This window comes from Zingiber officinale, chromosome 9B (genome assembly GCF_018446385.1).
Source record: "Zingiber officinale cultivar Zhangliang chromosome 9B, Zo_v1.1, whole genome shotgun sequence".
Classification (NCBI taxonomy): domain Eukaryota; kingdom Viridiplantae; phylum Streptophyta; class Magnoliopsida; order Zingiberales; family Zingiberaceae; genus Zingiber; species Zingiber officinale.
In genome coordinates, this window is record NC_056003.1 from 22,547,887 (window position 1) to 22,565,254 (window position 17,368).

General features: G+C 46.9%; 2 protein-coding genes across 2 annotated transcripts; both read right to left on the bottom strand.

The window, feature by feature from the left end:
- Positions 1–625: 625 nt before the first annotated feature.
- Positions 626–1,117, bottom strand: LOC122022877. The gene has a single exon (XM_042580989.1). It carries the CDS (start codon positions 1,115–1,117, stop codon positions 626–628), a length of 492 nt encoding a protein of 163 aa, XP_042436923.1.
- An 11,590-nt stretch (positions 1,118–12,707) lies between these two features.
- LOC122024949 (putative HVA22-like protein g) lies at positions 12,708–14,749 on the bottom strand. Its single transcript, XM_042583690.1, has 7 exons — positions 14,636–14,749; positions 14,493–14,558; positions 14,243–14,344; positions 13,512–13,568; positions 13,351–13,414; positions 13,063–13,260; positions 12,708–12,983 (listed from the first exon to the last, which is right to left on the bottom strand). Exons 2-7 carry the CDS (start codon positions 14,522–14,524, stop codon positions 12,870–12,872), a joined length of 567 nt encoding a protein of 188 aa, XP_042439624.1. The 5' UTR covers positions 14,525–14,558; positions 14,636–14,749; the 3' UTR covers positions 12,708–12,869.
- Between the last annotated feature and the right edge of the window lie 2,619 nt (positions 14,750–17,368).

The window sequence follows — 17,368 nt, forward strand, 5'->3', positions numbered from 1 at the left end:
GTCTAAAGCCAAGTTTGTCCTCCGCATCTTTCCAATCTCAATTGCTTCTTCTTGCCTTCACCTGAATGCGAGGAAGATAGCAGAGTCCATGGTTGGTGCCTACAGCTACATTTTTAGTAGGAAGGTCCACCCAATTGAATTAATTTACAGCTCGGCAGCACAGCGGTTCTGCACATGAACCCTAACTGAACAAAAAAACTTGAGTGCCTTACGAGACTACTGTCAGAGAATGCAGCCACCTGCCTGTTAATAATTTCCAGACAAGAGGGAAAGAGGAAAGCAGAGAGAAACAGAGCAATTTGTTAAAACACTTTTGTAGACTCCAAAGCTGCATAAAGAAATAGGAGTGGTGTTTGCTTTTCAGAAGTATCAGAGCTTTTGTTTTCTTCAATTTGGTGCTTTTTCATGGATGGATGTCTGCTAAAGCAATGGAAAGGGATGCATCTCCTTTGGATCACTTGGCATTGAACGTTGTCTTCATCTGCATCGTCTACAGCTGAGCTGAGCAGAAGAGCCGTAGGGAACGGAAACTTGAATTGGCTTCTACCAGCACAAATTCGTAAGAAAAGAAGTGATCGCACGCAGAGCAGCAACTACAGGAGCCGGAGAAGGTCCCTTGTCGCTGTCAGACCTCGTCGGCAGCCGCCGCCTCCGCGGCCCGAGGCGGAGATGGCAACGGGGTGTAGAATTCCGGCGACGGACAAGGCGTAGCGAATGGCGTGTCTTCTTTTTCTTCCTCCTCGGCGTCCTCGTCGTGCCCTTCCTCCGCCTCCTCGGCGATGTTGTAGAGGGAGCGTGAGGGTCCCAAGTGCATCTCTTGCCACCGGACGAACTCCTGCTCCTCCTCTTCCTCCTCGGCCGCCGGATTCGGGGAAGACAGCGGAGGCTTCGGAGGGGCGTGATCTGCGGCGGCAGGCTCGACGCGGGAGCGATGCTTGAAGCAGGGAGCGACGAGGAGGAGGAACGCCCTGCGGGTCCGGCCGGGGGAAGAGCGGCCGAGCTCGGGATCGGTGGAGGGAGCCCGGAGACGGCAGTGGAGTAGGTAGAGGAGCTCAGAGAGCAAGGCAAGAAGAGCGAGAGAGAGGAGGGAGACGAGAGCGAAGTAGAGCGCACTCATGGCGTGAGAGGAGAGTTGAGAGAGAGAGAGGCGGAGTCGAGACAGACGACGGCACGCGAGTTGGATTGTGTTAAAAACAGAGAAGGCTTTAAATGAGGCCGCGTGGATTGCACGTGAGGTGACCACTTTTTGTATAGAGTGCTAATTGTTGGCGAAAAAAAAAATATGGGAGAAAAAAAATGATGGAAGAGGTGGAGAATAAAAATAAAATGTTTCACTTATTTTATTCATGAAAAAGGTATATATTTATAGATTTATTAGGTGAGTAATAATAATATAAAAAAAAAATTAATTCTATCTCCACGAGACTTTTATCCTTATCATGACACCTCATCAAATTCTATCCTAACACAAACTCTCATTAATAATTACCACTTCATCATTCTATCTTCATAAACTTTTATTAATAACTTTATCTCTAAAAATAAAGTTTAATTCTCAACACCCCCTCTTAAACTTGATTTTGTGACTCCAAACAAATATCGCATTTTGATGAACTCTTCAAATTTGAGTGGTTTTATAAAGATGTCAGCAACTTGATATTTAGTATTCACATAGACTAGCTCCACATCTTTATTTTTCATATGTTCGCGAATAGAATGAAAGTGAACATCAATATTGTTCCTGTCTGGAAGCTGAGAAAACGAACCTGCCGGTATGACGTGTCTGGAAGGTTGACCGCATCCCCATGACCCGGTGGATGATCTGTCCGTTACGTTGACCGAGTCGTCTGGAGTCCTCCTCCGGTCAACTGTACCTGTATCCATCGACCGGGTTCCCCCGGTCTCCTGGCCCAGGGGGGCGCCCTCGGATGGATGAGTGAGCTGGTCGTGAAACTGACCGAGTCGTCGTGACCCGGAAGGGTGGATGCCTCTGAACCGACCGAAGAGGAGCTGCGCCAATTTGTTCCTGTCTGGAAGCTGAGAAAACGAACCTGTCGGTATGACGTGTCTGGAAGGTTGACCGCATCCCCATGACCCGGTGGATGATCTGTCCGTTACGTTGACCGAGTCGTCTGGAGTCCTCCTCCGGTCAACTGTACCTGTATCCATCGACCGGGTTCCCCCGGTCTCTGGTACCTCGGTGCTCGAGGCGAATCCCACAAATGTATGAGTATCCAGATAATAATAGAATATTGAAATAAATGCAAAGAAGGTACGAGAACGTACCCTGGCCCAGGGGGGCGCCCTCGGATGGATGAGTGAGCTGGTCGTGAAACTGACCGAGTCGTCGTGACCCGGAAGGGTGGATGCCTCTGAACCGACCGAAGAGGAGCTGGGTCCGGAGGTGACAACGCGGAGCCGAATGTGGCATGAATCTGAAAGGTGACACACAATCGGAATACAACGGCGACACGACCGGCGTACGACATCGGCTCGCAGGCCGGAATGTGACAACGGCGCGTAGACCGGAACACTAGGCAAAGTCGGCACCAGGACTGCCGGTAAGTGCCGGAGGAGGGCTGCTCCGCGCGGAGGCTGCCGGCGAGGGAGCTGCTGTGCGCGCGGAGGCTGCCGGCGAGGGAGCTGCTGTGCGCGCGGAGGCTGCCGGCGAGGGAGCTGCTGGGGAATGATGGCGACGGCACAGCGCCTACGTCGCGAGGAGGAGGAGAGCAACGGAAGAAGTTGCCGGCGAAGGCCGGTGATGACCCCGGCAAACCGTGCAAGATGGAGAGGAAAGCTCCCCCTCCGTTTCTCTCTCTCTGGCGGCGGAAAAACCCCCCCTTTTCTCTTTTCTGTATTGTGCCCTTAAAGAGCAAGAAACCCTTCCCCCTCAAATGACAAAACTGCCCTCTCCTCATATCTCTTTACCGGATCACAAGCCTCCTCTTCAAGTCTAGTCGAAGGAGGCGTGAGTCCGACTGACTGGACAGTCTATCGCCCAGGGCTGAACCGCTCATGATATCAAAATCAAATCGCTGAACCCAAAGTATACTGTCTCCAGCGACCGGTCGCTATAATAATGGTGTCGCATGAGATAGTACTCGTGCCGAGTGGATCAAATCTGTAACCGGACCAATGCCTAGTACGCAGCCACGAAGATACCGACCGGATGATCGAAGTGATGCCGATCGGGTGGATAGACGCTGAGCGGAAGATGCTGAGCGAACGACAACACGCTGAGTGCTCGATATGTAAACTGACAGCCGACCGAGCGACACGTGGGACGCTGAGTAGACCGGCACGAGGCCGGGCATGCGAACTAGATCAAGCGGTGTGGCCGAACGGATGATCGGAAAGATGTCGATCGAGTGAGTAGACGGCGAGCGGACAACGCCGAACGGGCGACAGAGAAAATGACGATCAGTCGATCATGAAATGCTGACCTGACGTGCTGAATGAGCAGCATCGAGAATGGTCAACGAGCGAACATAAAATGCTGGTCCGGCAGTCGAGTAGCGAGGAGTTGGCAATGCTGAACGAGTGATCGGAATGATGCCGATCGGATGGATAGATGCCGGACGAATGCTGTCGTACGAACGATCGTAGTGCTGCCGATCGGATGTATAGATGCCGGATGGATGATGCCCTGTGTGGTGACGCCGATCGGTCAGATAGATGTCGGGCGGACGATGCCGCGCGTACGACTGCGATGACGTCGATCAGTCAGATAGATGCCGGGCGGACGATGCCGCGCGTGCGACTGCGATGACGTCGATCAGTCAGATAGATGCCGGGCGGACGATGCCGCGCGTGCGACTGCGATGACGTCGATCAGTCAGATAGATGCCGGGCGGACGATGCCGCGCGTGCGACTGCGATGACGTCGATCAGTCAGATAGATGCCGGGCGGACGATTGCTCGACCCCGAACGGGGGAGATAGATGATCATGAATCTGGTCCGTGACCAGTGAAGGCCGCTCAACCCCGAACGGGGGATATAGACATATGATGTGCTGGTCCGCTGAATTGGTCCGAAACCGGTGATGATCGCCATCGAGCCCCTGGCTCGTATATAATCCTCCCGGCCGAACGGCTCGGGGGTCTTCGCCATCGAGCCCCTGGCTCGTATATAATCCTCCCGGCCGAACGGCTCGGGGGCCTTCGTCTTCGAGCTTGTGGCTCGGATATAAACCTCCCGGCCGAACGGCTCGGGGGCCTTCGTCTTCGAGCCTGTGGCTCGGATATAAACCTCCCGGCCGAACGGCTCGGGGGCCTTCAGTGATAACTCGACCCCGAACAGGGGAGAGAATATATGATATGCTGGTCCGTGCAGAGGTCTTCAGCCCGGGGGATTCACACCGGTCCGACTGTTGCCCGACTCTTGGTCGGTCGCCCGGGAGGTTTATAGTCGCCGGTCCGACTGCGGCCCGAATCTTGGTCGGTCGCCCGGGAGGTTTATAGTCGTCGGTCCGACTCTTGATTTTTAACGACGGTGCTCGTCGGCGCGTCCGCTCGGATTATTTATAGACGCCGGCCCGTCTCTCGATTTTTAACGACGGTGCTCGTTGGCGCGGATATTTATAGCCGGTCGGCGCGGCTCTCGATTTTTAACGACGGTGCTCGTCGGCGCGGATATTTATAGCCGGTCGGCGCGGCTCTCGATTTTTAACGACGGTGCTCGTCGGCGCGGATATTTATAGCCGGTCGGCGCGGCTCTCGATTTTTAACGACGGTGCTCGTCGGCGCGTCCGCTCGGATTATTTATAGACGCCGGCTCGTCTCTAGATATTTATCGACGGTGCTCGTCGGCTTTCCGCTCGGATTATTTATAGACGCCGGCCCGTCTCTCGATTTTTAACGACGGTGCTCGTCGGCGCGGATATTTATAGCCGGTCGGCGCGGCTCTCGATTTTTAACGACGGTGCTCGTCGGCGCGTCCCAGTGAGACTACACACCTGGCCGAACGGCTCAGGCCTTCGTCCAGGCAATAACCTGTCGGCGCGGCTCTCAATTTTTAACGACGGTGCTCGTCGGCGCGGATATTTATAGCCGGTCGGCGCGGCTCTCGATTTTTAACGACGGTGCTCGTCGGCGCGGATATTTATAGCCGGTCGGCGCGGCTCTCGATTTTTAACGACGGTGCTCGTCGGCGCGTCCGCTCGGATTATTTATAGACGCCGGCTCGTCTCTAGATATTTATCGACGGTGCTCGTCGGCTTTCCGCTCGGATTATTTATAGACGCCGGCCCGTCTCTCGATTTTTAACGACGGTGCTCGTCGGTCTTCAAATGATACCATATACCCGGCCGAACAGCTCGGGCCTTCACATCGAGCGCTGGGCTCGGATACCATATACCCGGCCGAACGGCTCGGGCCTTCACATCAAGCGCTGGGCTCGGATACCATATACCGGACCGAACGGCTCGGGCCTTCACATCGAGCGCTGGGCTCGGATACCATATACCCGGCGGAACGGCTCGGACCTTCACATCGAGCGCTGGGCTCGGATACCATATACCCGGCCGAACGGCTCGGGCCTTCACATCGAGCGCTGGGCTCGGATACCATATACCCGACCGAACGGCTCGGGCCTTCACATCGAGCGCTGGGCTCGGATACCATATACCCGGCCGAACGGCTCGGGCCTTCACATCGAGCGCTGGGCTCGGATACCATATACCCGGCCGAACGGCTCGGGCCTTCACATCGAGCGCTGGGCTCGGATACCATATACCCGGCGGAACGGCTCATCGAGCGCCGGGCTCGGATACCATATACCCGGCTCGGGCCTTCTATTTCAAGCATCGCTTGTATCCCATCTGACGCCGCCAAACGGCTGGGGTCTTCACATCGAGCCGGGCTCGATACCATATACCCGGAACGCTCGGGCCTTCACATCGAGCCCGGGCTCGGATACCATATACCCGGCCAGCGGGCCTTCACATCGAGCGCAGGCTCGGATACCATATACCCGCGGGCCTTCACATCGAGCGCTGGGCTCGGATACCATATACCCGGCGGAACGGCTCGGGCCTTCACATCGAGCGCTGGGCTCGGATACCATATACCCGGCGGAACGGCTCGGGCCTTCACATTGAGCGCTGGGCTCGGATACCATATACCCGGCGGAACGGCTCGGGCCTTCTATTTCAAGCATCGCTTGTATCCCATACGCAGCCCGGCCAAACGGCTCGGGGTCTTCACATCGAGCGCTGGGCTCGGATACCATATACCCGGCCGAACGGCTCGGGCCTTCACATCGAGCGCTGGGCTCGGATACCATATACCCGGTGGAACGGCTCGGGCCTTCACATCGAGCGCTGGGCTCGGATACCATATACCCGGCCGAACGGCTCGGGCCTTCACATCGAGCGCTGGGCTCGGATACCATATACCCGGCCGAACGGCTCGGGCCTTCTATTTCAAGCATCGCTCGTATCCCATACGCAGCCCGGCCAAACGGCTCGGGGTCTTCGGGTTCGAGCCCGTGGCTCGGATATAAACCTCCCGGCCGAACGGCTCGGGGGCCTTCGTCTTCGAGCCTCTGGCTCGGATATAAACCTCCCGGCCGAACGGCTCGGGGGCCTTCGGCACTAGTACAGATCATATAACTGACAGAACAAATAACAGAAAAACTGACCATGGTCATGAGGATGGCCCAATTATCCGGCGTCGTTCATCTTCACGTTCCAGATCAGGCGCGTTCCCTCAGACGGCGCCAATTTGTTCCTGTCTGGAAGCTGAGAAAACGAACCTGCCGGTATGACGTGTCTGGAAGGTTGACCGCATCCCCATGACCCGGTGGATGATCTGTCCGTTACGTTGACCGAGTCGTCTGGAGTCCTCCTCCGGTCAACTGTACCTGTATCCATCGACCGGGTTCCCCCGGTCTCCTGGCCCAGGGGGGCGCCCTCGGATGGATGAGTGAGCTGGTCGTGAAACTGACCGAGTCGTCGTGACCCGGAAGGGTGGATGCCTCTGAACCGACCGAAGAGGAGCTGCACCAATTTGTTCCTGTCTGGAAGCTGAGAAAACGAACCTGCCGGTATGACGTGTCTGGAAGGTTGACCGCATCCCCATGACCCGGTGGATGATCTGTCCGTTACGTTGACCGAGTCGTCTGGAGTCCTCCTCCGGTCAACTGTACCTGTATCCATCGACCGGGTTCCCCCGGTCTCTGGTACCTCGGTCCTCGAGGCGAATCCCACAAATGTATGAGTATCCAGATAATAATAGAATATTGAAATAAATGCAAAGAAGGTACGAGAACGTACCCTGGCCCAGGGGGGCGCCCTCGGATGGATGAGTGAGCTAGTCGTGAAACTGACCGAGTCGTCGTGACCCGGAAGGGTGGATGCCTCTGAACCGACCGAAGAGGAGCTGGGTCCGGAGGTGACAACGCGGAGCCGAATGTGGCATGAATCTGAAAGGTGACACACAATCGGAATACAACGGCGACACGACCGGCGTACGACATCGGCTCGCAGGCCGGAATGTGACAACGGCGCGTAGACCGGAACACTAGGCAAAGTCGGCACCAGGACTGCCGGTAAGTGCCGGAGGAGGGCTGCTCCGCGCGGAGGCTGCCGGCGAGGGAGCTGCTGTGCGCGCGGAGGCTGCCGGCGAGGGAGCTGCTGTGCGCGCGGAGGCTGCCGGCGAGGGAGCTGCTGTGCGCGCGGAGGCTGCCGGCGAGGGAGCTGCTGGGGAATGATGGCGACGGCACAGCGCCTACGTCGCGAGGAGGAGGAGAGCAACGGAAGAAGTTGCCGGCGAAGGCCGGCGAAGGCCGGTGATGACCCCGGCAAACCGTGCAAGATGGAGAGGAAAGCTCCCCCTCCGTTTCTCTCTCTCTGGCGGCGGAAAAAACCCCCCCTCTTCTCTTTTCTGTATCGTGCCCTTAAAGAGCAAGAAACCCTTCCCCCTCAAATGACAAAACTGCCCTCTCCTCATATCTCTTTACCGGATCAAATATGTTTACTTCTTTGATGATATACAGGATTCTTCCCCAATGCAATTATCGATTTGTTATTAATGCAAATTTGAGTTGCTTCATTGTGTTTAAATTTTATCTCCTTTAGCAAGCTTCTTAGCCATATAGCATAACTAACACATGAGGATGCCACAATGTACTCTGCTTCACAAGTGGAAAGAGTAACAATAGGTTATTTTTTTGACATCCAAGAAAATGTCGTATCTCTAACGAATAATGCAAAGCCGGAAGTACTTCTCCGCTCATCATAGTCTCCACCCCAATCACTATCTGAATATCCAACAAGTTGAAAATTGTTAAAGTGAAAATAAAATAGCCCGTGATTCAGAGTACCTCTTACAAGACCGACTCCATATAATATATTCGGTCGAGTGCAAGTTAGGTACCGCAAGCTTCCCACCAAGCTTCTGAAACATGTGAGATCAACCGTCTTTCCTTCATCACTCTTGGATAACTTTGTTATGTAGGCCACCGGTGTGTTAATTAGATTACAATCATCCATTCTAAATCTCTTGAGGACCTCCTTTTCATATTGTTCTTGAGTCATAAATATGTTATCAACTCCTTGTTTCACCTCCAAGCCAAGAAAGTAGGACATAAGTCTCATATCAGTCATATCAAATGCCTTTGTCATAGCTTCCTTAAAAAGTTTTATCATTTGAGGTGAACTTCCTGTCAAGATTAGATTATCTACATATAATGATACCAATAAGATGTTATCATTATCTGCTCTTACATAAAGAGAATGCTCATAAGGGCATTACATAAAACCATTTTCTTTGATGTATCCATCAATTCTTGAATTTTATGCTCTCAGTGTTTGCTTCAAGTCATAGAGAGCTTTCTTCAATTTCAACACCTTTCTTTCATGCCCCCACTTGATATAGTCAGCCGGTTGTTTAACATAAACTTCTTCTTCTAAGTAGCCATTAAGAAATGTCGATTTGATATCAAGCTAAAATATTTGCCACTTTAGTTGAGCAGCTAAAGAGATTATCAACCTTATAGTCTCCATTCGGACAACGGGAGCAAACACTTCTTCGTAGTCAATGTCGCCCTTATGTTTGTAGCCTTTTACCACAAGTCGTGCTTTGTACTTTTCTATTTCTCCTTGAGCATTTTTCTTCACTTTATAAACTCACTTCACACCAATGTGTTTATGGCCATCGGGCAAAGTAGTAAGATGCCAAGTTTCATTCTTCTCAATTGCCTTCATCTCTTCATCCATGGCTTTCTTCCATTTGTTATTTTTAATAGCTTCTTCAAAAGATACAATCTCTTCATTAGCATAAAGACAAATGAGATTAAGTGGAGTTGCCACCTCATATAATTCTTAAAGACTCTTTGTCTTTTATGGTGGAGGATTTTCTTCCTCCGAGGATGATGAAGAAGTAGGCGACGGTGGTGGAGTTGGTTCTTTCTCCTTCACTTGTTCTTTTTCTTAAAATTCAACATCTCTACTTATGATAATTATTCTGTTCACTGGATTATAGAGTCTATAAGCCTTCGATCTTTCATCATAGCCAATGAAAATGCAAGGTAAGCTTTTGTCATCAAGCTTCATTTTTCTTTGATCCGGAATGTGTGCATAGGCAATATACCTGAAAATCTTCAAATGAGATACACATGGTTTGTATCCAGTCCATGCTTCTTGAGGTGTAATTCCTTCTAGATTCCTTGTAGGAGATCTATTTAGCAAATATACCGCACAATTTACGGCTTCAGCTCAAAATTCTTTAGGCACTTCTTTTGTTTTTAACATACTTCAAACTATGTCAAGAATAGTTCGGTTCTTCCTTTCAGCAACTCCATTTTGTTGAGGGAAGTAAGGCGCGGTTAAAGGCCTCCAAATGCTATGATTTTTACAGAATTTTTTAAATTCTTTTGAGGTGAATTCACCACCATGATTTGATCGCATTGCCTTGATAGAATAGCCAGATTGATTTTCTACCAATCCTTTGAATTCCTTGAACTTCTCAAAAACATCGTCTTTATTCATCAAAAGATAGACTCAAGTTTTCCTGTTGAAATCATCAATAAATGTTAGAAAATATCGACGACCTCCAAAGGAGGTCGAAGTGATTGACCCACATATGTCTATATGAATGAGTTCAAAAGGCTTCTTAGCTCGGTTGTACGATTCATTTGGAAAACTTGCTCTAGGGTGTTTGCCAAGAACACACCCTTTACAAATATCATCTTGGGTATTAATATGAAGAAGATCATTCATCATTCCTTTGCTTGAGAGAAGCTTTAGAGCTCTGAAGTTCACATGCTCGTACCTCATGTGCCATAGCCATGTACTATTCTTTATGCATACACTTAAACATTTTACAATAACATGCTTAATATCAAGAGAAAATATCCTATTTTTAGACATAGGAATATGAGCAATAAGTTTGTTTTGCTGTCTCAAACGAAGACTACCATCTTTTAGTTGCATATTAAAACATTTCTCAAGCAATTGTAAGACTAATAATATTAGTTTTCATGTCAGGCACATAATAAACATTAGTGATGTATGTATGAGCTCCATCTTTAAGTTTGATGAGAATCTTACCAACGTCTCTTACTTAGACTTTGGACGCATCTCCAAACGAGACTTGTCCATTCACCGTTTCATCCAACTCGGCAAATATATCTTTATGCCCGCACATATGATTGCTTGCCCCGGAGTCTAAGTACCACAAATTCTTGTTTGTGTGGAATCTCCATCCTTTCTTGCTAGCAAAACTACATCATTGGCATTGCCCTCATTTGATGCGTAATTAGCATTCCCTTGCACATTGTTAGAGCAGCATTCCGATGCATAATGTCCAATTTTTTTGTAAGTATAACATCTTACATTTCTTTTGTCATACCTTTGGTCTCTACCTTGATTGTTGTCTTTACTTCTTCCTCGGCCTCAAGCAAAGCCCCTGCCATGGCCTCTACCTCGGCCACGTCCACGGAAGTCACCACGGCTATCGTCGTTTTCTTGCGAACCTTCGATCTTTAACTCTTCTTGCTGGTCAATAATCATGAGCTTGGTTTGTAGAGCCTGCTCTGTAGGCTCTCTACGTCTTCTTTGCATTCTTGCTTTATGAGCTTGTAGAGAGCTTAATAGTTCTTGCACCTTCATTTATTTCACAACTTTTGATTCTTCTATGGCCGCAACTACATAGTCATACCTTGGCTCCAACGATTGTAGAATTTTCTCTACGACGCGACTATTTTCAACGTCATCGTCATTTCTTCTCAATTGATTGACAATAATCAATACCCTTGTAAAGTAGTCTGATACACTTTCGGACTCTTTGATCTTCAACGATTCAAATTCCCCTCTTAGGATTTAAAGGCGAATACTTTTTGATCTTTCATCACCTTTGTATGCTACTTTAGGATCTCCCATGCCTTTTTGAAAGGTGTAGCTTCGGCTACTTTCTCAAAAGTAACTTCATCAAGAGCTTTCTTATCTTCTCTTTTGTTCCGTCAAATTGTCGTCCTCTGTGCCTCCGTTTGGTCGACTCCTTCTTGAGGCGCTTTATAGCCTCTTTCAACAATATCTCACAAGTCTTCGCTCTTCAGTAAAACACTCATTTGTATACTCCAATTACCATACTTCAAATCAGTAAGACGAGAGATAGGAAGCATCGACATGACTTTGATACCACTTTGTTGGGAAAAAAAATTATGGGAGAAAAAAAATTATGGAAGAGAAGGAGAATAAAAATAAAATGCTTCACTTACTTCGTTAATGAAAAAGGTACATATTTATAGGTATATTTATAGGTTTATTGGATAACCACTAATAATATAGATTTTTTTTTAATTCTATCTCCACGAGACTCTTATCTTTATCATGACACCTCATTAAATTCTATTATATCACGACTCTCATCAATAATTGTCATCGCATCATTCTATCTTCATAAATTTTTATCAACAACTTTTATCTCTCAAAATAAAATTTAATTCTCAACACTAATTACTCTAAAATCCTGAGAATTGTTGAAATTATTGTTTAGTCCTTATGTGATAAATGGATCGGGCAGTTTGTTAAACTCGCATTAGGCTAATTATAGCATTGCCAAAAAAAATAAGCCTTCTCTCCTTCAAATTAGGATTTTAGAGCGGCTAAAATTTTTTAGTATTTTTATTTATTTATTTTTTTTTATCTCAAATCTTGTTCATTTTGTGTTTTTATAAATCTTCCCGCTTATTTTTTATTCTGCTCATTCATTAAATTCGCAAAGGGATGTCGACCGCCGCCGCCGACGTTAAGAGCCCCTCGCTGGCACCGCCGGCGAGCCTCTTAATCCGGCGACGCGGGAAGCCCGTCCCGGCGGCGCTGGACCTCGCGCCCCTCGCCGTCGCCCCGCCGCACACGGCCAAGGTGGAAGGCGAGTACACCAGCCTCCGCGACGTCATGGGGGGGCCAGCGCCGGCGTCGGGTCTCCCATCTCCGGCCACCACACCCGGAGCAGAGGTCCGCATGAAAAACCGCCTGGTGCAGCAGGCGGCGCAGGCGTACTTGCAACCGACGCCCACGGCGGCCGCCATTCACCGCCGCCGTGGGCTCCTCCTCAACTCCGACGTCTCCTGCAGCGAGCACCTCTCCCACTGCCTCCGCTTCTTCGGCGGATTCTGGCGGTCCGTTTGGCAGTCCCTATTCCCGTTAGAACCCCACAGCGTCGTTCTAATCCACATCAAATACTGACTCTCTAACAAATTCACAAATCAAAAGCGCGCGCGCGCGCACACACGCCGCAGTTCGATTTGCACAACGTCAATTCATTCTTCCAGGTCCCCTATTTCATCAAATCTTTATCTATATCTTATTCTCTCTTTTTTCCTCACCAAATCAAATCGATGGTAATTCCGTACGTAATTAAATACATCATTTGCGTTGTCGAGATGGGTTCTGCTTCGCGTCTGTGCCAAGCAGGGCTTCTGCCAATTCCTCCAGTTCATCATGTTTCTTCTTCTTCTTTGATGAAGTACCTTTAACCTTCTGCACCATCAATAAATTCCATTATTTTCTGCTTCTATTCTGTCATTATATCTCGTGTTGAAATTGGGAAGCCAATTACCTCACTGGACGATCTGCTGGAGATGACGTAGCGGAGGACATCTTGGAAGAGGGTGTAGCCTCTCTCTGTGAAGTTCCTGAGGTAGAAGACGAGGAGTTGGCCAAGCTTAGGCCTCAGGTTTCTGAACCTCTCCTCGATGTTGGGCTCATACTGCATCACCACCGGGCGCAGGAAGGCCTCGTAAACCAGATCAGTTCCCTGCAAATTAAAGGCGATCGAGCAACATAATTAGATTCAGAGATTGGGGCGTGCATGGTTGATGGATGGCATATATGTATCTGTCTGTACCTTGGTTTGGGGGTACCACAAGTAGACCAAGAAGGCCAGCTTGGCCTCGCCGTACATGGGTATCCTGGAATTTTGAGGACAAAGCTTGAGGCATGCACAAGACAGAAAGGAAAAGAAGGAAGGAATTAGAAGATGAAGAAACAGAAGTGAATGATTATTACAATGAGATGAAGCACTCGAAGAGCATTTCGATGGCTGTCAGCGTCGCCACGATGATCCTGCAGATGCAGATTTTGAGACTTGTAATCAGAGATTTTTTTTATTGTTTAGGCGAAATGGTCCTTATAATTTTGGCGTTATGATTTTACTCCAGTTTCACTAATATTGTTATTTTTCAGTGTAAAGACACCCTGAGGCTCAATCCTAACTTAAACTCCCATTCAGCTCAATCCTAACCTAATTCCTCCTTGGCTTAAACCAAACCGACCCCGAAAGAACCAAGTTGAGCCCAATACAACCTATTTTAGAGCAGGCTAAGCTAAGTCGAGCCACAAGTGGCCCGTGATTGCCATTTTACTAAGAACTCTAATGAAATTTCGGTTTAGTAGCCAAATAGCCTTTAAAGTGCTACACTGCTTTCCCTCTAAAGAACTGATTCCCTGCACAGCAAAGCAAACCAAATTGAACAATCCTGTAATTGTTATCAGCCTGATGGCGACAAACTTGGGTTACTAAAAAGATAACAAAAGCCACGTAGATGTCGAGTTAAAGTTCATGGCTTGCAGGTCTGGATCACCAATACAACTCTCCACAAACATTCCCCTTTAAACTATCGGATTAAAGCCTGTCTAAGCTAATCAAAATGGTGGATAAACAATGAATCAATCATCAGTACTAGAAACTGATTGGATTGCACTTGTTCTTCCTGATCAGCAATGGTGCAAGAATGTACCAGTATTGGCACCAGAACCGGAGCTGAACCGTGTAGTTGCCATGTTTCTGCTCCAACGTCTTGAAGCATTCGAAAGCTGGATAAGCGTAGCCAAAGAACACCCTGCCATAGAATTTCCTCCAATTCAGAGCAATTGTTGAGGTAAAAAGAACAGTGAACGAGATAAAGCAGATCATTTTCGAAAAAGAAAAGAAGAGAGAGAGAGAGAGAGAGAGAGAGAGAGAGAGAGAGAGGAGAGGAGAGAACTCACAGAAGAACTTTGGAAATATACCCGGCAAACATCTTCAGATCAATCCTTCAAAGCTAAGCCTTCCTCCTGAAATGAACACAAGGATTCATGAAGGAGCTTACGAAAATGGAGACAGATCATTAAATTTTCAGACGTGGACTTGCCCGAGGAAGGAGATGGACTCCAAAGATCAATTAGACAGAAACAAATTGATTTGAAGGAAGAAAACTTGACTATAATTTGCTGCAATTGAGAAGTGGAAGTTGGGCAGAGAAGGGAAGAAAGCAGCGGTTGCTTCAGAAACAAGGACGAATTTATGGATTAATTTCACGGACGAAAATACTCTCGTTAGCCCTCCTCGATCATGAGAGGGGCGAGGGGCATTTCGGTCTTCTCGGAAGCCGCAGCCAGTAGGGGACAAGTTTAGTTGAGAAATTAATATTTTTAAGAGAGGTAAATCATTTTTTCTTTTTCTAGAATGTGCAATGCTTTGACCTGTTGACCTAATTTATGTTCAACTTTTTTCTTCTCTTCGTATTTTTGTTTCTAATAGATGTAAAAAATTGAAAATAAACATTGGAAGGAGACCGGCGTTTGAGATTTGGAGACCCATATGATCTTTGAATTGATGGTTAACTTGTTCAAAGATCTTGTTCAAAGAAGAGCAAATGTCATTTGACAATAAATTAAAAGGGATATTCTTTATTATTAAAGGGTTTTTTATTAATAAAAGGGTGTCTTATTTGTTGTTTTTTTTTTCAAATCTATTCCTATAAATCACATAGCCTCAATAATAGTTGTAAAATTTTAAAATACCAAAAATTATATATATATATATATAAACGTAATGTCATATGATTTTTATTTTTTTTTGAAATCCTACTATATGAGTTATAGATTTTATAAATATATACATTTAAAATGACCACAAATTGTAAAATACCTAGTTCTAAATTTTTTAAAAAAATATTGAAACATGTAAAATTCTAAAAATATATAAAAAATAACTAAAAATGTAAAACTTATAGATATTAAAACCGATCATAAAACATATTTTTTTTTTTTAAAAAAAAAGAGATTATACGTACACACATTTAAGGAAAATAGATTTCTCATAAACTTATAAAATTTGTATCATTTGATTTTAATTATTTTTAAATTCGTCACTATTATTTTTTTTGAAAAATACTTTTTATTATATTTTTTAAATCTATAACTTATACAAATAGAGATGTCTGATCGATCTTGGTGATAATGTACCTAGATTTTGTAAGTACTCCAGGTAAGATTTGACGTAATCAATCTGGTTCAGTTAGGTCCTATTATATTTGATCCTTGTATCTAAGTATATAGAAACTTAGAAGTACAAAAAGTCAAGTGAAAGATGCAGCTAGCGAGAAGGATGACATAAGAAAGAATCGACGGGATTGGTGCGTCTGAGAGACAAGGTTCTGTGGAAGAATATGCTGCGGATGAAAAAAAAGCGCACAATATTTTCAAGGGATGAGAAGCCGGAGTGAAAGACTGCTCGAGTAGAAGGCCGAAAGATGGGTTCAGGTGAGTCCAATTTCGAACGGTTGAAATCACCCAAGCAACCAGACCAGTCAAGACAAGGCTGACGATCCAAGCATCTGGACCACCAGGGTGCCCGAAGGGCACCTCAATACTGCGGATCAGCTTTTAGGTCCATATTAGCACTGGTCTGGGCACCCGGACATGGTCCAGACGCCCGAAGATGAAAAAGTTTATCTCGTTGCCGTTGCATGGAGATAGAGGTTACCTCGCTAGGGGCGCCCAGAGAGGGTCCGGGTGCTCAAATCGTGCCACATCAGCAAACCACTAGTTTCAACCAGTGGGCTATAAATAAAACCCTGGTCACAGTGATTTTGTACAACACACTCTGTAATCTTTCTCTGTACTTGAATTTCTATACTCTCAACACTATAAGTGTTAGTGTGTGCACTAATGTGTCAAAACGCTCCTTATGTATTTTATGGATAATCATTTTATAAAGGAAAGTATTTATCATTAATTATTTACTTTTCTATACGTATACGATTAATGATAAAGTCTCATAGATTAATAGGTATATAAATATGAAAATAGTCTTTGATCGGATAGATATCTAGAGGGGACATGGATATCTAAATTAACACTGAGTATGACTAAGTTGAGATAAACCAAGGGATGGATATTCAAGTTATACTTGGGGGGTGCCTTGAGTTTAGAGGTACATTGGACACCACCCGCTTAAGAGGAAACCACATATTACACATCATTGGTCATTCCTCTTATGAATGAGTGTAATTGATCTTTTGACTTCACATCATTTATTCTATGCGTGAAGTTATGTGCTTTAACGCTGTTAAAAGCAGTCTTTAATCAAATTGTGATTAATATGGTAGTTGGGTATATGACAAAGCGTAGAGAGAATAATGTTGAGTCAATAGAGGATTCATCGCTCTCTTAGATTAGGAGTTAATATCCTGGCCACTTGAATTGTGATTAATTCTAGCACCACCTACCTAGCTCTGCCGTAGTCGTTGACATCACCTATGTCTCAACCTTAGTCGTTGACATCCACTCTGGCTCAATATCAAATCCTAACATCGCCTATGTCTCGGGCAGTCGTCGACATCCACTCTGGCTCAATCTCAGATCTTGGCATTATCTATGTCTCAGCCCCAGTCACCGACATCGCTCCCAGTTCAATCTTAGATCTCAGCGCCACATATGTCTCGGCCCCAGTTGCCAACACCCCTTCCGGCATAGTCTCAGATCTTGACGTCTCGTATCGATCTCAATCGCTGACTTCATCTACTCCCAAGGTCATTTACCATGTCTCATTCAGTCAAAGTCGTGTTGATCTATCAGTTAAAATCAAGATCAATCAAATA

Excerpts from the sequence above, each read along its gene's own strand:
- LOC122024949 (XM_042583690.1), bottom strand. The coding sequence starts at position 14,524 with ATGTTTGCCGGGTATATTTCCAAAGTTCTTCT. Across the intron at positions 14,345-14,492 it reads TATATTTCCAAAGTTCTTCT|GGTGTTCTTTGGCTACGCTT; the intron begins GTGAGTTCTCTC and ends ATTCTATGGCAG. Across the intron at positions 13,415-13,511 it reads TTCGAGTGCTTCATCTCATT|GATACCCATGTACGGCGAGG; the intron begins GTAATAATCATT and ends TCAAAATTCCAG.
- LOC122022877 (XM_042580989.1), bottom strand. The coding sequence starts at position 1,117 with ATGAGTGCGCTCTACTTCGCTCTCGTCTCCCTCCTCTCTCTCGCTCTT.